The sequence below is a fragment of the Streptopelia decaocto genome (assembly GCF_964273445.1).
Source record: "Streptopelia decaocto genome assembly, chromosome: 1".
Taxonomy (NCBI): domain Eukaryota; kingdom Metazoa; phylum Chordata; class Aves; order Columbiformes; family Columbidae; genus Streptopelia; species Streptopelia decaocto.
Window position 1 is genome coordinate 64,380,065 of NC_138663.1, and position 24,274 is coordinate 64,404,338.

The following is a 24,274-nucleotide window of genomic DNA, read 5'->3' on the forward strand; positions in this document are numbered from 1 at the left end:
CGTGCTCAGTATAGTTTCTGTTATATAGAAGCCCCGTGCCCTGAGAGTCTAGGCAAATAAGTTCTACCATGAAAAGGAAATGTTGCTTCATGCTGAATCTGCCAGTCATTCAAAAAAAAAAAAAAATTCAAAACATGATGGAAACTGGTTTCTGTCTCGTTCCCTTCAAATCCTGCTTTATCTATTCAAACTCTGTTCAGTCAGTAGGGCTCTTGCTGAGGTATGTAATCTTCTGCCCTTGCAAAATGAAATGAAATTGCTTAATTGTATATTATGCTCTGATCTAGTGACTAATGTGGGAAGACAGTACAGGCCTGTGGTGGCCTGAGGAGCATCAAGAAGCAGCCTGCTGCATCTACTGTAGATTGGGTTCCTTGCCATTGCCATTTCTAGTTTTAGATATTTAGAGAGACTACATAGCACACATTTTCATGCACAATTTTTAAGGAGAAAGGAAAGCTAGTCATAGTGATTTGAGCTACCTGGGTAGGGTACACCCATCAATGGTTATAAACACTCTGGGATTTTCTTTGGCAGCAGTGAACCTTGAGGGGGTTGGCCTGCTAGTGGAGCTTGGGTCTGTTTGCCATGCATGGGTTGGGGCAGTGGCAGATTGGGGCATATGATAGCTGCGAGATAGAGTGCCAGATATATAAACAGTGACAAGTGAAGGTGTATGGCAGGTAGTGACTGAGATGCTGGTCATTATCCCCAGGCGAATCCTCAAGATGCTGTTCCTGGTTGAATCTTTACGGTTAAGGGTGAGGAGGTGGCAGTTCTGGAGGTCTGGGTTTAAGGTCCAGTTTCTTAGATGTATTTTGAGCTCTGCATGTATATTTTACCTGGCAATTATAAAGGCTAAGGTTGTAGCATGATCCCAGCCCTTCCTGTATTTTTCCTAGAATAAAGCCTGGGGTTTGTTTTGTTTTTAAAGTTCAACAGTCTCTAAATAAAGTGGTTTGTGGGTTGGAGAAATCTTTATGGCTCTCTTATTCAAATGTCTGTTTACTTAGTTTCTTGGCTCCCAAAAGTGTCTTGCAAGATCTGTGTTAGAAAAAAAAAATCTCGAAGTTTTAAGTCTCTCTGCATTCCATATTCTCCACAGAAACAGGATATACATCCATTAAATAGTCTATTTTAACTGCTCTGTGCAATGTGCTCAATTTATGATACTGTAGCTAGTTGACTGTGTGTGGAGGGTGGAATTATTAATCTTTTAATCCTGTTTTCTAACTCCCTTCGAGGAAGTGCCTGCCTCTTTTCCACACCCATAAAAGCTGAGAGTTGGAAGCAGCACAAATAAAACTTGCTTTCCCATGTACATTTTTAATGTCTGTAACTGGAATATTGGTTCTTTGTTTTGTGAGAGTCTGGTATTGGAGTTACAAGTCCAGGCAGCCATCTGCCTTGATTAGAATAAATGCTGGCACGAATGACCAGTCTTTGAGTTTGCTTCTGTGGTATTAAGATGTTTCTCTCCATGATCCATATGAAGGTGGCTTTGATAAGTTAAGCATAGTTTGAGCCCTGTGTTTCTATGTGACTAAGCAATCTTTGACTTGTGTAAGACAATTAGGTAATAAAAGGGAGAACTGAAGTCCGTAAGTGGAGAAAAGTGCATATAATAGAAGGCAAGCACATGCTACATTAGATGCTAGACCTATTCACTTTCCAGGTATCATGAACTGTTTTATGGACTCTTTAAAGAATGGTAATTTTTTCCCTTTTGTCACTTGCTGATCATATGATTGTATCTGTTTCTTTGTCCCTGTTGGTTATCTTCCCTGTATTAACTTTTGTGATTGTTGCAGTCTGTATTTTGGTAACAGGTTCTTACAGGTAAAAGGCTTCACTTACAAAAATTTTTAAAGATGTGTTCATGTGAGTTTCATTACCTTCTTTTAGGAGATTTCACCTTTTTTTTTTTTTTTCCCTTAATATAAGTAAGGAAACAGTTTGTTTCCTTCCTCTCTGCAGCAATTTTGAATATCTTTGAAGACTTAATACATCTACTCACCAAACAATCCTGATTTCTTCAGCCGTTTCTTGTAGGTCATGTTTTCTGGACCTGGCACTATTTTCGTTGTTCTGTGGCTGGACAACTTATGTTTTGAAGTGCAGTGACAAAAACTGGATGCTGTATTGCGTTTGAAATCTTCCTAGCACCAAGTGGGATTACTTCACATGTCTAACACATGACACCCCTGTTTATATGTCCCAGTTTGACATATGACCTTTTTGCAATTTGTTTTCTCACTGTTTTGTGGAATGACTTGATGGCTTCGGGTGATAAGTGTGCTGGCTGAACCTGAAGGCCTCAGAGGACTTGGCTCACTGGGCTGCAGAGGTCATTATTGTGTTTGTAGCTTCCAGTATTCATTCTGCTCAAAATTTCTAATTGGGTCAGAACAATGCTCTTGTTCTCCAATGTTCAGTAAAGCCTTCCTGAAAACCTCCTTTTCTTGTGGCATAGCATGTAGTCTCAGAGAGATTAATCTAACTGTGTCCTGTATGATGTCAAAAGCTGGTATGTCTTGCTGTGCTAAGGCGACTGACTTGTTTTATCCCCATTTGAAGTACTAAAAAGAAAGTTTTCTGAAATTGTGGCTCTGTGTTCTATCTTTTTGCCCTGTTAAGTGGTAGGGTCAGAAGCCTCCATGTGCTTCAGCCTGGAAGTGAAGTTACCTTCACCTAGCATGAAGTGATTGTACACTTACCTTAGAGGTGCGATGTGTGTTGCTCATCAGAAAACACCCACAGTCTGACTGCATACAGGTGTGGGGTATGGTCTTTATGGGATATGCTTATGGACTAAGGATTTCTTATATGGAAACAGACGGATTTGCTTTTTGAGGACTTGTGTTTTCTCAGGAGGATTGTGGGAGATGCTTGGGTTTCACTACCCAGATAACAAATGGAGCCTTTGCTGTCAGATCTCATTGGGTTTTGGGAGGCCTGTGAAGGGAAGTGTTGCTCATGCGACTTGCTGCGTTAATGGCCATGCTCCAAAAAGTTTGTTGTGAGGGTTGTGATTCTAGTAGGATGTGGTACTTTTTACCATTGGAATAAAAGCACTTTTAGTTCTTTGAGGAGTAAATTGTCTTTTGCTGTACATGTAGGGTACAGTGTGTTTCTTTACAGCACGATGACAGATCTAAGATGTAAAGAATGTCCCCAGCTTCCCAAACACGCATCTGGTGAGTTTGTGCAAGGTGAGATGGGATCACTGAATTGGTTACTGGTTGCCCAATGTGAAAATTTAGGGATCTCCCTAGTAAATGGCTGTGTCAGGCATTTAGGCTAGTAGTTCTTGTTGAAGCTTGTCTTACAATATGACAGCTATCCAGATGGACTGCTATTCCCTTTTCATTTTACAAGGGGGCAGCTACTTCTTCCTGGGTATAATTTCCTTTTTTCCTTCCAAATAAGAGAGACGCTCTGTTTCTTGGTCTCTGTGTTGATGTTCATTCAGTGTAAGGACTCTACCGTGATCAAAGAGTTGTGTATGACAGAGCAGCATAAATGTGTGTTTGTTGAATTAATATTAATAAAAGTTTTTATTTTGTAGGTCTAATGTTTTCATTATTCATGCTGCGGCACTTAAGAAATGTTTAGTAATAAACAATGTACTCATTTTTCTTCAGTACCTTGATATGAATTTGGGAACCAAAATATCAGCTGTAACTGCTTCTGTAGTTGTATTTTGTATGTATTCTTAGATATAATTTGCATTTCTTTTCAAATCATTACTGGATTGAGTTTTTATTTATTTGAGAATTATACGCACTGTGTGTGTATGTGCTTTGATCTCCTGCCTAAGAATGGGTTCTTGTATTTGCAATCAAGTTCATATTTGGTCTCTCTCTCTTCCACTTTTGTCCTAGGCTGGGAAGGAGGGTAGACAGGAAAGAGGTCTCTTGAGAGTCTTTCGAGACCCCAAAGACTCACTTCTATATGGTAGACAGAAGCTCACCAAATCAGGTTTGATAAGTGTATTAAAACACAAACATCTTTTTGCCAGCATATTTGCTTGTGTGTTGAATTTTATGAATGGCTGCAGATCTAAATACCATCTTAAAACATACTGTGGACAATTCTGACATTCTTTTTTTCCATCTGGTATAAAAGGGAAGCTGCAAACAATGGCAACCACGCCTTTGTCCTCTTGCTTTCCCATTCTTTGTCTGCATAAAATGGAGCTAAAATAACTGCCAGTTTTTGCATTAGCTTTTCTTATAAAAATTGTCCTCTTTTTTGCCATTTGTTCCACAGTCTTACTGCTGCCCTAAAGCTGGAGTCTTTGATACCTGTGATCACTTAGAAAGTCATGAACATATTGTAGCAAGGTCCATTTCTTTAGTTTTAGCTAAAATTAAAATAAATCAGATCCTAGAAATGAAAAAAGAGCTTTTTCATTTGTTGGAATAAAGACTTTTTTTAGTATGGTTTCCTAAAGAAGAGAGGTTTACGGGATTGAGCCATTTGTCCATCTGCTTTTCAGTTCATCCTTAATAACTTTTCATCAATTTCATCCAGATTTGACGGGGAATCAAAATCTCAAAGGTAATTGATTTCCTACAAGAAAACTAGAGGCTGGGTGGAGAGAGACAAAAATAGGCTTCCCCACTGTCTGCAGCATAAGCTTAACAATAATCTGTGCTTAGGCTTTTGCTAGCCAACTTGCAAGTGTGTACTGGCTGCCTTAGCGCTGCAGTAATCTCAGTGTTTCCAGAGCATGTTACTAAGTCTCGCTTAGGCAGAAGCTGAGGGGCCATGAAAGGGAGATGAGGGCACAGGGAATGTTGCTGGGAAACTGGAAATTTTAGGGAAAGGATGGAATCAATGGAAACTGGGGCTATTTGAGCTATCAATATTTTTGTGATTGATGGACCAGCTTGCTTTCAGATTCCATGTGGTACTGCAGTTAGTTGATCTCTGACTTCTCAGAGATTTGACTGTCAAGGATGCATCTGTGGTGTTTGGCTGGCTGGGTAATAACCAGAATATGATATTTACACTGTGCTCAGAGAAACTCAGCATTCTGAAGCAGAGCTGGGTAGTTACTGTGGCAAATGTTTTATTCATTCAAAATGCTGTTTTAAGCTAGACAGAAAAAGCTGTGAGTTTAGGTGGAATCAAGTCAATATTTTACACCTGAAAAAAATGGAGAAGAATGCTGGAAAATACATTCCCATAATATATTTCTTTTTCTAGGCTTAAATCATTAGTCGATTGAGCACTTTTAAGAAAAACAGGATGGAAAATGTAGTGGGGATGATTCCTATAATAGATGTTTATTTATCTGGAATAGAGGAACCCTGCATTTGTAACACTTTCTGCAGGAACTTGAATTTGTACAGCCAAATTCAGTATGTGTATCATGTGCAAAATCTCTTCCTATCTCTTGCATTTGACAGAAGTAGGGCACTGGATTTTCTTTCTTGTATGTGCGTGGGGTAAAATATTCATACTTCTGCATCCGTGGTGACTGTGGGAAGGAACCACCACCTGGAATTATTAGTTGGTTTCTTTTGTCCCGTGCAAGCAGTGGAGATCCTGAGCGTACTTGCAGGCATGAGTCAGTAACAACCTCATGTTATTGTTGTAAATAGCAACACAAACACTGTTCTCGCATGCGTTTTTCCATGGGCTTTGTCTTTCTCTTCCAGTGTTTCAGCCAAGGAATTTACAGAGCTTCTGAGTCAGCAATCAGCTGCCTCGAGACAAAACATGCAGGATACTGCAGACTTGCACAATAGCCAGCAAGGCATACAAATACCCTGGAAACCTGGCAAATAATTCTTGCCTGCCCTTGCTTTGCCTCCTGTAATTTCCATGTGCTGCGACGTGTTGCTGTTGGGTTCCAAGGGCTTTGGGTGTTTACATCAAGAGTGCAGAGTTCTGGGAAGTGACTAATAGTGGTGACTGAAGCCTCCGTTTTTGACCTGTGGGCATAACTGACTTCACAGCCTGCATGAAATGAGATGTTGGCAGAACTGCCATATTAACGTGCTGCTTAAGTTGTGTTGCGTAAAATGACCTGCTTTTTCACATTTGTCTCCTGGCTTGGCAAACCTTGAACACAAAGCAGCAAGTTCCTAGAATGAAAGTAGGTTGGATTTTAACTTTGGGATCTCTCTGAGCAATGCAGAACCAGTGTTGCTTCACTCCTTTGGTGAAAGAGTACAATATAAGCAAGAATAAGAAATGGAACCTATGTTGTCCTTACATGAGGATATATCAGTAATGAACTGTGGACTAACAGACTTTAATTGGCACTTCACTGAATTTAGGTCATATAGCTTTTATTAGTTTTTCTTAGGAAGTGTCAGTCACCAGAAGCTCTGGTGTAAAGTGAGTGTTTGGGTGGTAGAATGGGGTGCAAGGGGTGGGGGAAACATAACACAAACTAGTATTCAGCTTTCGATGCTGTGCTGATTAATGAGGCATACGACTTTAGACAGTAGGTATTTTATTGTATCTTTATTACACAGAAACACTGAAATTACTCCGTCATCATAAGAGGTGATTTGTTGGAGTTCTGTAACATTTTTCTTGAGAAGAGATGAGGAGGCACAGACTTAAAGCACAATGTCTTAGACCTCTGTGATGGTGCAGTGGTTACCCTGAGATGCAAGTCTGGAGCACGTTTCCAGCTTCATAACAGTGAAGTTCAGATTAAAAATAAGGAAAGCCATTAATTCCATCCTGCTTAGTGAGCAGTACTGATATGGATGTGGCATCAGTATCAGCCAGTTGGAAAAATAGCTTCATTCGTATTGCGTCCTCCAAGGCAGTTGTCCTAATAAAGTCAGAATCACATTCTCTCGTATAACCCATTGTTGTTCTCTGGCTTCTGTAGGAAACTATTTTTATTTTTGATAATAAACCATTTGTAGTTGTGTGTAAAGGTTTCCAGGTCTCCTTTGCCATTTCTAAATGTAAGCAATAAATACCATGTTAGGGTGAAATGCAGGAGTACCCACATAAACTGCTGCAGAGCTGTCATGTGGGAGGGGAAGAGACATGAGCTGTAATGTTTGACTTGGCTTCCTGTCTGCTGGAAGCAGGAAAAGAGCTGGTGAGAATCAAAAACGTTTTATCCGAGTCCACATATTTCCTTTTTTACCTTAATACCCTTTGCAAAAAAACCACAGGACAAAAAGCACCTCAGAAATGTTTTCACTTCCATAGTTCCCGTATATGTTCCCATGTTGCCCTCCTATCTGAAGACAAACAGAACTATTCTTTCTTAGAGAGCAATTTTTTATATGTATGTACTTACTGTTATGTATAAAAAGAAGAAAGAGATTTATTATACATAAAAGAAATCTGCTATTTGCGATCCAAACAATTCATTCTGTAGGTCTGCAGGTTACTTCTGAGGAATGCCAGAAAAGCATAAATGGTCCTGAGTTGGAAGGGACCCGCAAGGATCATTGAGTCCAACTCCCGTCCCTGCACAGGACAACCCCACAGTTCACACCATGTGTCTGAGAGCTTGTCCAGTCTCTTCTTGAACACTGTCAGGCTTGGGGCCATAACACCTTCCTTGGGAGCCTATTCCAGTGCTCTACCACCCTCTGGGTGAAGAACCTTCTCCTAATGTCCAACCTAAACCTCCCCTGGCACATCTTCCTGACATTCCCTTGGGTTCTGTCGTTGGTCACCAGAGAGAAGAGCTCAGCGCCTGCCCCTCCTCCTCCCCTTGTGAGGAAGCTGTAGCCACCATGAGGTCTCCCCTCACTCTCGTCTTCTCCAGCAACTAAGGGTAGCAGACCTCCAATCACCGTATTAATTCTCTTGAGGACCCCAGCTACCACCTAAAACTATGTAGGGACCAGCATATAAAAAAAATTGAAAACCACAGAAGAGAGGAACTAGTATGAGAATCCCACGAGGGTAACACACCAGCCACATTTCACTCTTACATTGCTTAGTAACTGAGAGAGGAATATATGTTTAGACTCTAGGTAAGGAAAATGTTTATGTTGCTTGATGCAACTCAGGCATTTTTTTCAATTTTGACTTATTTTCTTAAGCATTTGATTGCTATTAGCACATTTAACTTCTTTCTAGGATTGCAATAGCCATTGTTGGGTTTGTTATGTCACTGTACCAAAGCCATGTTTGCAAAGACTCTGACAGAGATATCAGCTTGTGCTATGCCATCCTCTTTCCTCTTCCCTATTTGTCATGAGCACAGACACATCTGTTTTGAAAGAAAGAACCCAAACTTATTTTACTGGTGGAACAGCAACTCCTGAAGTACTTTGTGGTAGTAGTACTTTGAAGATCAGCACAAAACTGTTGCTGTGGTGTTAACCTCTGCCTACTTCCAAACATTACATAACATCTGCCAGCTTACTTGTAACTTCTCTGCTGTTCATGTGAAATGAGTTATGTTAAAACTTCCAAGGGACTGTCTCAGGTAAAGTATTTTGTGATTTAACGGAGGTGAGAGGTCTCACTGCCTGCAGTAAGACTCCATGAGCTTTGGAATGCTCTTCTTCAAGTCAGCTTGGGCAGGACTTGTCGGGGTATTGATCAGTTTACTCATTTTGTACTGAGAATCTGGGCTTTCACTTCAGCAGGCTGAGATGAAATTTTGGGAAAGCAAAAAAAAAAGGCAAGCTTAGTTACATTTTCTTCTTTTTATTTTATAGGTTAATAATGCTGATAAGCCAGAGGTGAAAGTGGCTCAGCAGAGCAACATCAGGAAATCTGGCAGACTGGAAGAGAACAGCTGCCCTCCAGGGCAGCTGCGAAGTGTGAAGCATGGAGGAAAGTAAGAATGAGAAGGTGAACCAGGCTCATGTTCTCTTCGACAGATTTGTCCAGGCTTCAACCTGCAAGGGGACTCTCAAGGCTTTCCAAGAGCTCTGTGACTACCTAGAACTAAAGCCCAAGGACTATCGTTCTTTCTATCACAAACTCAAGTCCAAGCTCAATTATTGGAAAGCCAAAGCCTTGTGGGCCAAATTGGATAAAAGAGGCAGCCATAAGGACTATAAGAAGGGGAAAGCATGCGCCAACACGAAGGTAAGGAAAATTATTCTATCCAAGAGATGTATTCATAGGAGTCAACACAACTATTACCCAGTGTGTCTCTGGAATACACAATAAAAATATCTAGATGTAGAAAGGTGTTTTCGTGATGTCAATATAAGCTCAGGGAAGGTTCAGGAATGTTCTCATACGTATTATTAATAAGATAGTAGCAATTTGTTAGCATTTGTCTCTCAGTCAAAAATTGTGTTTGCTACTACCAAATTTGACTGCCCACCTGCACAGGGGAAGCTAAATGGAAATCCTTGGGAATTGCCAGAATATTTGTAATTTATTCAAAGGAAGCAGCCTGCGAGATTCCATGGCTTATGTTTTTGTGGCATCAATACTATTAGGTGGAACTGAGCTAGAAGATCTTAATTGGTAAACCTTTAATCTTGGCAGGCTTTTTTTTTTTTTTGCTTTTTTACTAGACATCTAACAGGGACATGACATTTTGTGCTGGAATCTAGATAAAAAAATGTATGTTTGGAATGTTCTAATTTTAATTTGAAAATTCTCATTACTCAGTCAAGGAAACTGACCTTTCCTGCCAATTTGGTAAAATATCCAATTTATCATTATATAGAAAGTAATCACTTGTATTCTGTGTTTAGATCTAAAAAACCCCCTAAAAGTCCTGTGGAGACCCATACCAGTTCCTTTTAAAAGGGCAATATGTATGGTATTTACTGCAGGAATTCCTGCTTTTACACACATCTCCCAGATTTTTTTGCCTGAATTATTATGAGATGGTATTTATGTGCTGCACCCTTGTTGGACTGTACAGTATGAGCTTATTTATTTGATTTGTTGTTACTGAAAGCAGTTCTTTATATCATTCATCCAAATGTGAATGGAATAGGCTATTTTTGCAAATAATCGTACACTCTTTCTTTTTTTAAAAAAGGAATATAGTGCAGAATATGATAAAATTAGAACAAGATCCTGTCCTCCTTTGTTCTGGACAATAGATACTTTTATTTTCCTTGAATATTCAGCTTTTGGGAGAAGGAAAGATCTTAATTAATAGCAGGAATTAATGACTAATTCCTCAGTAGAGAACTGAGAGGGAAATATATGCTCTTCAGGATATGTTAGTCATTTCATGTTTGTCAAATCAAGTTTGATTCCGAACTAGATATTAGAAAGTTACATTATTTTCTTGACTGTTCATTCTATTTCAATTTCCAATGGCCATTTTCATATGGATGGTGTAATTTATAATTAATTAGTACAATAACACTTGGAAAAATTACTAATGGAGCAAGATCTGCTTGCCCTAGGTCTTGTAAAAATAGTGCTTCCTCATAAAGTTTGGAATTGGTGCATCAGACTATAGATCACAGGTGCGTATAGGTTAACTTGGAAAACAATAAAACATTTGGGTAGTGTTTGTCATCATGATGGGCAGTAGCATCAGCATAAGAGGGACTTACAAAAAGATAACTGCAGTGATTTTTGTCTATATTTAGGAATAAACCTTCCAAGCACTATGGACATCATGAGTAAAAATTGAAAGTGATTTTCTGAAAACTCTGCTGTACCTTCTATTCATTGGATGCAGGAATTGCTCTTACTTTGAATGAAACAGATGTGTAGAAGTGAAATAGAGTGTTAAAGGCTGTGAAATGAAGACAGGTGGCTTATGCTTTTTTGAGAAATAGAATGAGGTAGCTGTGGAAGAATGTAGAAGTATTGTGACTTACTTGAAGTAATAGACTAAAAAAGTGATTTTGCATCTGGGTTCTGCATGTATCTTAGTCAGCAAGACTGCATTTGTTACCACTGAAGAAAAGGTTGCTTAAATAATAGAAATTCAACATGAAATAAGTGATTTAATGGAAGAATTAGTGTATGACTTGGATATTGCTTGGTTATGAGGATGTAAATAAATAGATCTGAGTGGCGGCTAACATCCAACTATGAAAGACACTCAGAAAATTGTGACACTGATCTAGAAGGGAAATTAGAGCTCCATTTACTCATGTTGGTCTGGAAGCCAACAACTCGACAGCCATGAGGAGATGTCAGAAAGGTATGTATTTTAGATTGGGCAAAAAGTAGTCAACTCTACAGCACTGAGAAGCTCATTGAACCAGTGCTTATGAATGAGGTGATGTGAAGGCGAACTGTAGAGGAAGAAGAGAAAGCCAAACAGACAAAGCCCTGAGGAAGCACTGTGGGGAGCTGGTGGTCAGAGGAGTGGGAAAAATGGGGGAAATCCTTCATGTAGTGCTTGGAAGGAATAGCTGGAGACATAGAGGAGTACTGAGTCTTAAAAGATATCAGAAAAGGGCATGCTTTGAAGAAATCTGTGTAGCCAACTGTCTATAAAACATCTCTTCAAGTGCATCCTGGGATCGATGTTTTACTAAGAAGAGTTTGGTAGAGATTTTCTACGGCCCAAAAGCTTAGTGTATTTCATACACCAAAGCCAAGCTGAAGAGAGTGTAGGGTGGAATTGGAAAAAGGGGATCAAGAGAGTGATTGCAAAAGTGACATGTGGTGATTTTGGAGATGAGATGTTGGTGACATGAGTGGAGAAGACTCATGGCGTCATGCATGACTCTTCCTCATTTAATGATGAGCAAGAAACCTCAGAACATGCTGGTGAAGGTGTGAAGGACCAGATGGGTGGGAGGGGGGAAAGGTTGGGGCGGGTCTGTCAGTGATCATGCTGAATTGGCCTCTACTAGAGGAAGCGGAGAGCTTATTGCATAGCTGCTCTCCTGTGTGCATGGCAAGGAGAAGAAGAAGAACAAAGGAAAAGAGGAAGAGGAGTGGAGGCCAGCAGGTGAGTCATTTGCCAGTGCCTCCAAGAAGCTGTTGGTGAGATGGTATATAGAAACAGAGTGAAAAGAGTGGATGCTGAATGAGTTGAAGGTACCCTACCCCCACCTCAACCCAGAATTCAAAACATTTTCATCAGTGAAATTAGTTACTGGGAGGAAGTGAAATATAGTTTTAAAAAAATATTTTTTTTGTTAGTATGTCTTAAAGTACATATGGCTATGATGATAAATAATTTTTGTATGCCATAGATATAAATGTTGTGTTTTTAATGTAAATAAATGATATATGTATGTATTATTTTTGTATTTTTCATATATGTTTCTGTTAATTACTTGTTTCCTTACCCTAATAGCATCTGCCATTAAATATTTATGTACTTCATAATAGTTATGGTTATATCTTCAAAGTAGAGGCCTTCTGAGAACTGAATTATATCTGATTTGATATTTCCTATCTCAGTTTTATATTCCTAATGTTTAATGTAACTTGCAATGCAACTTGAAAAATTGGGCAGGGATGAAGTGCCGTGACTGGAGTCGGGCAGTTAGTGCATCCCATGGCCAGCATTGACCAGAATTCAGATAGTCAGGGCTCATGACAGCAAGACTTCGTTTTGCTGGGTTGTGCAAAAGTAAATAGTTACAAATAGCACTCTCTTTTCATTGGTTACACAGATAATACAGTATTCCAGTTTGCCTTTAATGTTCCATTATCGGGGTGTTGTTACTGAAAGCTTGCTATAATCTCTATGAAAGATCTTGAGCAAGAGGTGTTTCTGAGGGGTGAGACAGCTTTAGTGCACAGAGTTGCAGCAGTTGCTTGGAGTCATTGAGGGGAAAGGGAACAAGGAGCAACAGTAGCTGCCTTTATTTACTTGGCTGTACTTGGCATCTTGTATAGTTACTGCTGCCTGTGAGGGTATTGGAAGGCAGGCTTCTATGAGAGATCTGAAACTAGAAGAAGCATTAGAGGTGGAAGGGAGAGCAGAAGAAAAGATGCTTAAAACTTGCTGCGTTTTATAACAGCATAGTTTAATATTTTTGTGATGGTAAAAAAGTGGCACCTTTGACCATGAATTACTTCAGAGTATCATATATTTTACATCCAAAATATCTAGAGTCTTAAACATAGATGATGTTAATCACATCCTTGTTTGGGGGCAGGGGAGGAGGTCGTAGAGAAAAAAAAAAAAAGTGGTTTTACATTTCTGTGACAACATTACAGGTGGTGAATTTATAATTTGATTATACAGACCTGATTTTGAATAGTCTGATTGTAGTACAGTTCCTCTGTTGTTGTATACAGCATCATACCTACTTTATATGAGGGAAGTTATCATAGAATAAAAGTTATACAGCTCAATATGGTTTTGTTGCTTATTGAACACAGTCTCTTTGAAGGCTGTAGTTGTCATATGAGCAAATTATTACCTGGTTAAATATGGTGCACTCAGCCTATTTTCTTACAAGTTTTAAAAAAGAAAGACTGAGTGATGTCTGAGATGTTCTTGCCCACAACTAAATCAATATTAAATTGGAAGAATATATTAGATGCTAATTGATTATTCTTTTTAATAAATGACAAGTTGAACACCAGTTCAGTATACAAGTCTATTTTGGAATTGAATTGCTAATAGCTCAGTGGTTGGGCTTGCCTTTTCTCCCATATGCCTTCAGGTTCCTGAAGCTATTAAAGAAGCAGTGCTGTTGTGTCCATTGCTTCTCTTCCTTCTAGGCTTGGATCTCTGACCTCAGATTTATGTGACTTTTTGTTATAAACAGTAGTCTTTGAATTTACATGTCAATTGTTATGTTGTCACTGCTGTAACTTGTACTTGTTCAAGCTTTATATTTGCAGTTTCACATCATTTGCAGAATTTATGCCTTAGTGAATAACTGGTGAAGATGTGGTAGTCTGTAAAAATTATCACATGGGGACAACCGAAGGACAGTGAGCTTTGTGTTGGGTTAGGCTGTCTATCAGAAGTTTGGGTTCTGGTTAAGTTTTGGCATACTTAAGAATTACTCAAAGGGCTTTGATGTCCAGCCATAAGGGTATGTGAGGATCTGGAAAATACTCCCCTGGCAGCAGCAGTCACCACTGTAGCAATATCTTTATTCTGTGAGTCTGGATTATACTCAATAGAAATCAAAGTACAAAAATGATATGACAAAATGGACTGTATACTGTACTCCTGTTAATACACGTACCCATGCCAGCTTTCTTTGTGAACCTCAGTTTCTATGGTTAAGTGTCAACTGACTATCTTGTTTTTTTAATCTTAAAAGAAACAATCTTGGAGTATCATTTGTTTCTCTGAAAGTACTTCCAGCACTAGATATGCAAGTTTATTCTTGAGTTGTTTATTGATCTCTGATAGTGTTTGTGAGTAGAGTGGAAAAAGGTATGACATATAATATGACAAAGTTTTATTTGGAGAAAACATATTTTGATAAAGCTTGCCTAGTCATGCAAAGGTTGTATTTACATTGACTTAACTTTCCTGAGGTGTCCTTTGCTGCGATAGTGGAAACACCAGCATAGGCGTAAGATAGAGTGCTCTGACTTTACTATCTGTTCTCCTATAAATGATTATGTTTATAGAAATGTTAGCATTATTTGATCTTATATGATATTTCCATTGTACTCTGTGGAGCAGTACTGGTGGAACTCATGCATATGATTAAAATCAACTTCACTGGCAAAGTATTTAATATAAATACAGTGTTTCTAATAAAGTAACTGTCCTTAAGGAAAGAATAAAAAACACTCTACCATAACGATCAAGGTGAAATAACTTTTTCTTCATATTTGATCTGGAAATTTTGAGTGCTCTGGAGATTGGAGATTTTAGAGCGCTCTGACTTTACTGCTGTCTGTGCTACTCTAAATGATGATGGTTGTAGAAAAAAATAAATGGATAGAATGAGAGAGGGAGAAGCCTTCAGAAATATTGCTGTTCTCCAGGTGCTTATGTATCTTGGAGAGTACACTTTGGCATCTCTTATTAAAACAAAGGTTGCAAACAGGCAGTGTACTTGCCTGCTTCTCCAAACTTTTCAGTGCTCTGTGATATGCTTGAATTTCAGGTTGCGGTTACTGCTTTAACCTATCAGTGGCAGAGCATGTCAGGTAACAATAAAAAGACCAATCTGAAATATCATCTTATGTTGCCAAGAGCACTTACCTAGGAGCTGTGGGATGCTTGGAAGCTGCAGTAAAAATATCTATTTCCTCCTAGGACTGTAAAGTTACTGAGTGCTGGTTGTTTTGCAGTGTTTGATAATTGGGGCTGGACCCTGTGGCCTTCGTACAGCCATCGACCTTTCATTCCTGGGAGCCAAGGTGGTGGTCATAGAGAAGAGGGATGCCTTTTCCCGCAACAATGTGCTGCATTTGTGGCCGTTCACCATACATGACTTGAGGGGTCTGGGCGCCAAAAAGTTCTACGGCAAATTCTGTGCAGGATCCATAGACCATATCAGTAAGTACAACTGCTGCTGGACACAGCACCGCTTGTTCTTCACAGGGGAAAGGTGGGTGAGGATGTGGGGTAACTCATTAAAATTCAGCCTACACCAGTCACCGCTCTTGAGTCCATACGGTGCAATTCAGCCACACCTTTGCATAGCGCATTTTGGGGTAGACCTAGATAAGAAATACATTGTGCTATGAAATTATTGCGCATACAATATGTATCCATCATCTGTTACACCTATTACTTTCCAAGGCATATATTTTTCCTGCACTAAAAAGTGCATTTAAGGTTCAAAGCTTTTTTTTTTGAATTTTCCTATTTTTACTGTTACATTCCTGCAGCTGCCACATTATTCTGTTTCTGTTGTGCATTGTAAGCGAATTTTAGAAAAAAAATAATTACTGCATGCTTTTAAACATTCTTGTGAATTTTGATCTGGAAACAGGAGGAACAATTTGGCTTCATTAATTTTTGGAAGAGCGGTGAAGATATTTTCAAGAATACTGTCAGCCTATGAATAAGTTTTGATTAGCTAGAGTTTTACATATTTAAATTAGAGAATAATTTGAATGGTTCTTAAATCAGTCTCCTTTGAAAGCTGAAGGCTTTGATGAGGCAGGAGTTATTTTGCAGATTTTCTCTTTTTTCAAAAATTTACTGGACATGGCACAACCAGATTATTTTGCCCACCAGTCTGTGTTCTCCACTGGGCATAAGTCGGAAGTATAATGGACACAAACATAGATAACATTTGGCTTCTTGTCCAAAAGTAAAAACTGTTTTTTGCGTGTTTTTTTGTTTGTTTGTTTTTTGTTTTTCTTGGCAGTGAATGGTAAAACTGGAAGATTTTTGGGACTTCAGTCTTGCAGATTGCTTTTTCCCTTCCAATCTCTCATCATTTTAATTCTTCCAGTACTTTATGCATGTTATCTTCTGTATCTCAGCACTGCTGAAATCTAGTGCTTATGTGGAGCACTTTTTCATTTCAGTATGTGAAATATGACAGTAAGTTGTCTTCCTTCGAATTAGTAGAGTTTGCATGCTGTCGTTTTCCTACCCGCTACCTATGTTAACTGAAGAGGAAGGAGGTGGTGAGGAACTCACTGTGCCCAAAGGCATTAAGTTGCAGTTCAGTATTACACTGGGACTGATCAAATGGTCAGCTGCCATCTGAGACAAAAGTGCAGTCCTGCTTGTGCACTCTTCCCTCCCTCTCCTGCAGTGTATGTTCTGGTTGTTGCCCTTGTTGCTACTTTGAGGACTGAAACATTAAAAAAAAAACAACCAACTTTTTATTCTTTGAAAATGGCTGGTGTTTCAGCTATATAGAAGTTCCTCAGCATTCCATGATATTGCACACCAGTGGCGCCTGGATGAAGTGCTGGGAACACAGTGGGAAAAAGAAGGTAGCAGCTGGCCTTTAAATCGGTTTGTCAGTAATGTCACATGGATATATGTGTGCACTTGTGCTCTTTTTGTTTTATTTCTTTATCATCTGCTTTTTTTTGTAGGTATCCGTCAGCTCCAGCTTATCCTTTTGAAGGTTGCCTTGATCTTGGGAATAGAGATCCATGTCAATGTGGAATTTCAGGGGCTTGTTTACCCTCCAGAAGATCAGGAGAATGAAAGCAAGTAGCATTGAGACGGTAGTAGAAAAAGGGGAAGTTGTGGTAGGATACAGAGACTCCTGGTCCTTAACCCTGCTTATGACTCTAGGCCCTTTCCTCATGCTTCATTAATGAGAGTAATTATTAATACTCTTTTTGAATTTTTAATAGGGTTTATTCTTTCTAGTGACAAATCCACGTTATTTACTGTATAAAACAGGATCACCTGAAGTGCCACACAGAAATAGACAAAGACACAGTAGATCGTAATTGCTCCTAAAATATTTAAGCTTATTACACTTAGAAGATATCTTTTTAAAACAACCCCATTCTTTGCATTCGCTAAGGATATTTGTATCAGTGCCTGATCCTTGTTAAGCTTTTTGTATCTTTGTGAAACCTCTTCTCTGATCACCGTGGTAGATGATGGCTTACTTGTTTTTTGGCATCCCGTTAGTTGAATAGATAGTAGAGCAGGTATAAAGGTTGGAGTGATCCTTAAAGGTGTAGGGGTCAGGGGGGTTTATGAGAGCCGTCTCTGCCTCTGATTCACACCGAGTGGCTGTGCAAGTTAGCAACAGCCTTGTCAACAGTGTAGCTGTCCTGCAGTGTATCTTTCCTGGCCGTGTGAGGAAGGGACTGTAGATAGTTAGAAGTGGTTTTATGTATTTGTTCTGTTATCACCACAGTTTATATTGTCATTAACTCTGATTTTATCAACAGGAATAGGTTGGCGTGCATTGGTCCACCCAAAAACCCATCCAGTATCTGAGTATGAGTTTGAAGTAATCATTGGAGGAGATGGCAGGAGGAACACCCTAGAAGGTAACAACGTATCCATAACTGACTTTCAAATAGAACTTATTCGTAAATTAGTTAGAATAAAAATGGCCTTCAACATCCCAATCAAAATCTGGAAGGACATTTGACTAGTGAAAGGGTAATTAAAAGTCCATATAAAAATGCATTTATATCAAAGACACATGGGTTGTCTTTTTCTCCTTCTTATGCACTAGCAATGGCATTGAATGTTTCGACCTGGAAAATTTTTCCTACGTTTTTTCTTTAGTTGAGTACTGTTGTAGCTCATACTTTTGGGAGGAGGAATTGAAGGGGCGAATATTATTCTGTGCAGTAGAGAATTCTGTCTTAATATTTTTGATTCAAGTTGCAGATTTTGGAAGAGGTAAGAAAGAGAGGGAAGCTTTTTCCCCTAAATCAGGGCTTTGCTTTTTCTGATGAAGCAATCATTGCTTTCTCTGTGAAGGAGTTTGTAATTCGTCAGATCCATTCTTTCTTTTTGTTTTCTTGGAGCACCTGTCTGTGGCATGTTGAGCCTTCTCTGAAGGTATACTGCATTTTTCAGTGTTACTACTTTTTGCTTCCTATAGGGTTTCGCCGAAAAGAGTTCCGTGGTAAACTAGCAATTGCTATCACAGCAAACTTTATCAATCGCAACACCACAGCTGAAGCCAAAGTAGAAGAGATCAGCGGTGTGGCCTTCATATTCAACCAGAAGTTCTTCCAGGATCTACGAGAAGCCACAGGTTTGCCAGCAATTGCCAGATTTCCAGTGAAAACTCTTTGTCTTTATTATTACAACTTCGTAACTCAGGAATCATGTTTGGTCAATAAATGAACATCTTGTGCAGGGAAGTCAGTCATTGCGGTCTCTCTTTGAAGACTGACTTCCTCATTTTTACAGCTGTTCTATACAGCTGTACAAAGCAGATGCGTATCATTCAGATGTGTGTCATTTTTGTTCAGAAGTGGAGAACGTATGTCCCTGAAGGTTTTCAGGAAATCTGAGCCCTAAATAGGAAAAGTCTGAATCCTGAGTTCAGCTTCCTGCATTCCACATCGGAAAGCAAACCTTAGAGTGATGACAAATATGTTTTTTAAAAGAGGTAGCTATATGCAGATGAAATGTGCTGTTTGCCATTTTGTTGAAGATTCGTATTTTAAAGTCATGAAAAGCACGGGGGAAAGCTGCTTAGCGTGCTCTCTAAGGCTTTCTAACTGCATAGTTTCAGTTTGCTTTCCTTCCGATAGAGCTCTTGTGTTACACATAACTTGTTCCTTCACTGCCATGTCTTTTGTTCTGTCACAAGGTATTGACTTGGAGAACATTGTCTACTACAAAGATGATACACACTACTTCGTCATGACAGCCAAAAAACAGAGCTTGTTGGAAAAAGGAGTGATACGGCATGTGGGTATTAAGTTTTCCTATATTCTCTATAAAGATTTTGGGGACAATTTGCTTTCAGGAGGCTGAAAGAAGGGAAATAGGCTCTTCTTCCACCATGTGATGTTTTTATACAGATGTATTTTAGAACACAAATATATGTGGTTAATGCCTCTCTGCAGTATTTTGAGCCATCAGAAGACCTGTCCTCTCCAAATTTGTATCCCTTTGTGGACTTGAGGCTTTCATTCATTTTAAGATAAAATATACTTAAAAAACATCTGATAGTTTAGTTGAGCTTCCCTCATTTTATGGGAATGAAAAAGCAGGAAGTGAAGAAAGTATTGGAAATTTACCTATATCTAATTCTGACAGAAGCTGATTTCAAAGTAGTTTAGCCACAAATGAATAAATAATGTTTAGGATCTTGTGCCTTCTGTCTGAAGTGCATGAAAAGAAGTGCTGAGAAGTTTCATAGCCCTTTCACAGTCAGAGATGCTAGCAGGACTGATTACTGTGTGCAATAAAAGATGTACAGATTCTCTCTTGGAAGCATAAACACAGATAAGAGTGAAAGAAATTAGAGGTCAAACCTGTATCAGTGGATTTGGAGGAGTTTTAATGCCAACTGTTGTAATACCAGTCTTAAACTTGGGGATTTGAGAATTTCACTTTTACTTTTCTCTTTTGGTCAGGATTACGCTGACACAGAGTTATTACTGTCACGGGAGAATGTGGACCAGGAGGCTCTACTAAACTATGCCAGAGAAGCAGCTGATTTCTCCACTAATCAGCAGCTGCCATCGTTGGACTTTGCCATCAATCACTATGGTCAGCCAGATGTGGCCATGTTTGACTTCACGTGCATGTATGCATCGGAGAACGCAGCCCTGGTGCGAGAGCAGAATGGCCACCAGTTACTCGTGGCACTGGTTGGGGACAGTCTCTTAGAGGTTTGTGTTTTAAACCTGTCAAGTGTAAACAGTGGATTGAAGCACAAGCCACTGCACCCATTGCTGAGATAAGCACGGCCTATAAGAGAGTTACTGTAAGGCAAGCTGATGTTTATTATGCAATAAAGTGTAAGGTTTGAAGAAAGGGTAGGAGTATTGGGAAAACAGAATATTTAGGATGGTAACGATCTTGCTTAGGAAAATTTGTGCAGAGATTTTTCTGAAGCTACGTCTGCTTCTTATTGGGACAGTTAGACTCTCTACAGAACCTACTGTAGGCCTGTTAATAACTAGCATTTTGTAGTTGGTTAAAAAGTATGATCTTGAAGAGAAGCTGTTAAAGCACTCCAGGCTATGAATTGTTGTTGGCAGTAGAGGAACATCGGCTTTGTGGAAGCTCATTCACCATACATCTGGCTTCCTCTGGCACAGCGGGAGTAGAGCTTTAAGCTAATTACTGAGCTATAATTTCCCAGCAGATTACCATCTGAACATATTCTTGATATTTGTTTAAAATTTTCCCTAACTGATGCTTTTATTTTCTCTATTTTTTTTTTTGTAAACCATAATATTAGCCATTTTGGCCAATGGGAACTGGAATAGCCAGGGGATTTTTGGCTGCTATGGACTCTGCTTGGATGGTACGAAGTTGGTCGCTCGGAGCTAGTCCTTTGGAAGTTCTTGCGGAGAGGTAATAGAGAAAATGAATACACTTTCAGTTCTAATCTAATCCTCTGACTTCTCATAATTCATTCCAGTTTCTTCTAGGATGAATGTGTGGACAGAATGGGAGATACAGATTCTCACTGTTTTTAGAGAATGCTTGTGGGTATAATTTAATTGAAGAAAAAATTCCTTAAGGGCTTGATAAGCTGAAGTACATTTATAGAGGAGTAAAAGATCTTGCAACTGTTCTTGGTCCCAGTTTCAAAAGCAGATTAGATTAAGAGTCTTTTTTTGGTGCTTATTGGTATTTCATGGAGAAAGTGAGCCTGACTGGCTGTCACCAGCCTTGCAGTAGCAAACCAGATGAAATTGTAGGTGCCTGAAAAGTACCAGAAACAAAAATTCTTACCATCCCCTATTATCTTGCAAACATATTTTATTATATTCTTCCAAGGAAGCTGTGACCTGCTTTTATTTCTTGTTCTCCTAAACTGGTCACTTGGTTTCATACAAGGCAAACGTCTGTTGTTTCCTTGGAGTGTTGAGTTCTTGATGTTTTTATTGTCTTTGGTTGAGTGTTGTTTTTGTGCCTCAAGGTGATCTCTTAAGAGATCAGAACACGGGTAATTAAAAGATGGGGTAAATAAAAGCAACAGCTAATAGAACCTCTTTTAAACTTAAGCAAATGCAGCTTGTGACCATCAGGAACCATTGTATATTTTTAAAAATGGTATAAATGGCAGAACAGATATTTGAAATTCCATTTATTTGAAAAGTGTTGAGGATAATAATGTTGCAGTTGGAACCAGACTTCCATCACCTTCCATTAGACATTTGCAGACAGCAGCAAGATCTTCCCTGAGCCTTCTGTTCTGCACACTGAACAAACCCAGTTCCCTTGCCCTCTCCTCACAGGGCACGTGCACCAGTCCCCTTGGTGGCACTCTTCCTGAGTCACTCCAGTGTCTCAGTGTCTTTACTGTACTGGGGAACCCTTTCAGTGATGTTTAATGTGTGATTTTTCTTCCTTTTGAAATCTGGAGTTATATTGAATTGCAGATTTTAATATATTTAGACTGAATTTTAGCTATTCAGTGTCTGAAGTGGTTAGATTTCTGATCTGAATGTTTATTTCTCCAGGATAGATGCATCTTTAAAACAAAACAAAACAAAACAAAAAAACCACAACAAAAAACGAAACCACCACAAAACCAACAAAATCTAAAACAAACCAACCAAAACAGACCTCAAAGCTCTTTTCTAATATATATATATTTTTTTTTAATTTTCCCAAGGGAAAGTATTTATAGGCTGCTGCCTCAAACCACCCCTGAGAATGTGAGTAAAAACTTCAGCCATTACAGCATTGATCCCGCCACCCGGTATCCCAATATCAACGTCAACTTCTTGCGGCCACAACAGGTAACTGGACAAATGGTGCTTCTGAATGCTTGTAATCTGCATTATCTTTCCTTAGGTGAAGCTACGCTAATGTTTGTGAACAGGTAGTGATCTGATGTGAGAGTATAACAAGGAAGCAGTGAAAAGCAGCTACATCAGACAAGAATAGACCTCCATACTTTAGCAAATTCCTTTTTAGAAATTTTTTATTTTGATGGTTTTAACCATGCTGTAATGATACATGAAATTTATGCATTTGTGTGTGTGTATATGTGCATTTTCTTTGTAATAATCTAGTGTAGCAGCTTGTCATTACAATTTGGTGGATCCACTGTGCAGCAGCTGTCAGCTAGACTGGTCAGCACTGACAAGCTGATCCTTCTTGTTCTGGGGTTCTTGGGCTAGAGATTTCTCCTATGTCAGTGTAGTTGTCTTCTCTCTTGTGCCTTGTGACGGCTTTTTCATGTCCTCCATCTCTTTCTGTGTGGATCTGGAGTCCATGGCTTGTTGGTAATTTTTAATTGTTTTGTGTTATTTTAGGTACGCCACTTGTATAATACAGGAGACTTGAAAGACATTCACCTGGAAATGGAGAACTTTGTGAACTCCAGGACACCAAAGCTGACTCGGAATGGTAAGCCTGGCTACTGTTCTGTTCTTTTTGGAATTCTGGAGCTGGATCAGTGCAGGAAGCATGCAGCAGTTATAGGGCTGTAGAGTAGTATTTAATCAGCATATTTTGGTTTAGAAAATGTATGCAGCAATTGTCAACAGTCTGATTTTCAAGTTTTTCGAGTTTTAATTAACATGTAAATATATTTTTGTTTGCCTAATTTCTCTTGCTTTATAATGCTGTTAAATTTCTAAGCATATTTGCTTATACAAGCATTTCTTTTCCTCCTTTATTCTGTAAAAATGTCCTTACTGAAAGGGCAGAAGCCCAGCCTGAGTTCACTCTAACAGTAAACTCAGAATTCTTTCAAACATAACAGAAGTTATCTCTTGTGCAGTCTTTCATGTCCATGCTTCCCTTTAATCTCATCTCTTAGCTCAACCAAATGATACCTCACTTTACTTGCATTACTCTGAAAGTTGGATGCCTTGTGATAAGCATTTCAGTAGCTGTCTACTTGTTCTGTACCCTGAGGGGTATGTTGAACTTTTCCTTTTGCACACCTTGCCTTTGGATGTCCAGATAGTGTTTGGGGACTCTCAGAATGGCACTTTGCTGCTAAGCTTCCCTTTCACTGCTGAATAGCGATGTAGTCTTTTGATTTGTTCTTTGCCCTGCAACTGTGTCCCTTTAGGCAGTAATCTTGTCAGATCTTGCAGTAAGGCAAGGTCAAAACAGGTCAATGCTTTTAAGGGAAAGCTTTCAAGAGAAAAGAAAAAGTTGCAGAAGTACATTTGTAATTCTTCCGTTAGAAATAGTGTATCTGGGCTTTAGAGAGTATTGTGCTAATGTATATATCCTTTTGATCATATCTAACAACCCTTTGCAACTGTTTTATAATTCCTGGGATTCTTATACAAGGGCTAGAGTGAAAAGCCTGGCAAGTTATAACTTAGATAATTAATTTTTAACAAATTAAAAATCCTTTCTTGGATCTAAAATAGATACAATAATATTAAAAAAAAAAAATCTGTCCTGTATTGCCTATTGTAGAAGGAACTTGTTGTGTATGTGAAGGTTTTATTTGTTTATTTGTGGTTTTTATGTTGTATTTAAAATTGTAAAAGAGATGTTGTGCATTTCTACTTAAAACCATGATTTTTTACAGAGTCTGTAGCTCGCTCTAGTAAATTGCTCAGCTGGTGCCAGAGGCAGACTGATGGATATGCCGGTGTTAATGTGACAGATCTCACAATGTCATGGAAAAGCGGCCTAGCTTTGTGTGCCATTATCCACAGATACCGTCCAGACTTAATGTGAGTAACTGGCTATATTGAATAACTGGGAAGACTAGAACGTTATTGATATTTGGAACTAATAGTATGGAGACTGAGGCAATACATTTGTGACTTATGGAGAAATGAATTCAATTAAACTTGTTAGAAGCTAATGTGTGGTGATTCACTAGTGGAGTGGAAGGTCATAATAGCTTGATGAATATGATGTTAAATGTGTTGTCATTTT

The 24,274-nt window shown here is 38.9% G+C and overlaps 1 protein-coding gene across 18 annotated transcripts in view; it reads left to right on the forward strand.

Moving 5' to 3' along the window:
• Positions 1 to 24,274, forward strand: part of MICAL3 (microtubule associated monooxygenase, calponin and LIM domain containing 3) — a 163,674-nt gene that overhangs the window by 44,465 nt on the left and 94,935 nt on the right. For all 18 annotated transcript variants that reach the window (XM_082043993.1, XM_082043994.1, XM_082043998.1 and 15 more), the window contains 11 exons: positions 8,667 to 9,042; positions 15,121 to 15,328; positions 16,834 to 16,950; positions 17,653 to 17,754; positions 18,321 to 18,476; positions 19,041 to 19,141; positions 19,813 to 20,070; positions 20,646 to 20,761; positions 22,032 to 22,158; positions 22,678 to 22,771; positions 23,919 to 24,066. In XM_082043993.1, the coding sequence (XP_081900119.1) occupies positions 8,779 to 9,042; positions 15,121 to 15,328; positions 16,834 to 16,950; positions 17,653 to 17,754; positions 18,321 to 18,476; positions 19,041 to 19,141; positions 19,813 to 20,070; positions 20,646 to 20,761; positions 22,032 to 22,158; positions 22,678 to 22,771; positions 23,919 to 24,066 (1,691 nt within the window). In that variant the 5' untranslated portion in view covers positions 8,667 to 8,778. The remainder of the gene's footprint in view (positions 1 to 8,666; positions 9,043 to 15,120; positions 15,329 to 16,833; positions 16,951 to 17,652; positions 17,755 to 18,320; positions 18,477 to 19,040; positions 19,142 to 19,812; positions 20,071 to 20,645; positions 20,762 to 22,031; positions 22,159 to 22,677; positions 22,772 to 23,918; positions 24,067 to 24,274) is intronic.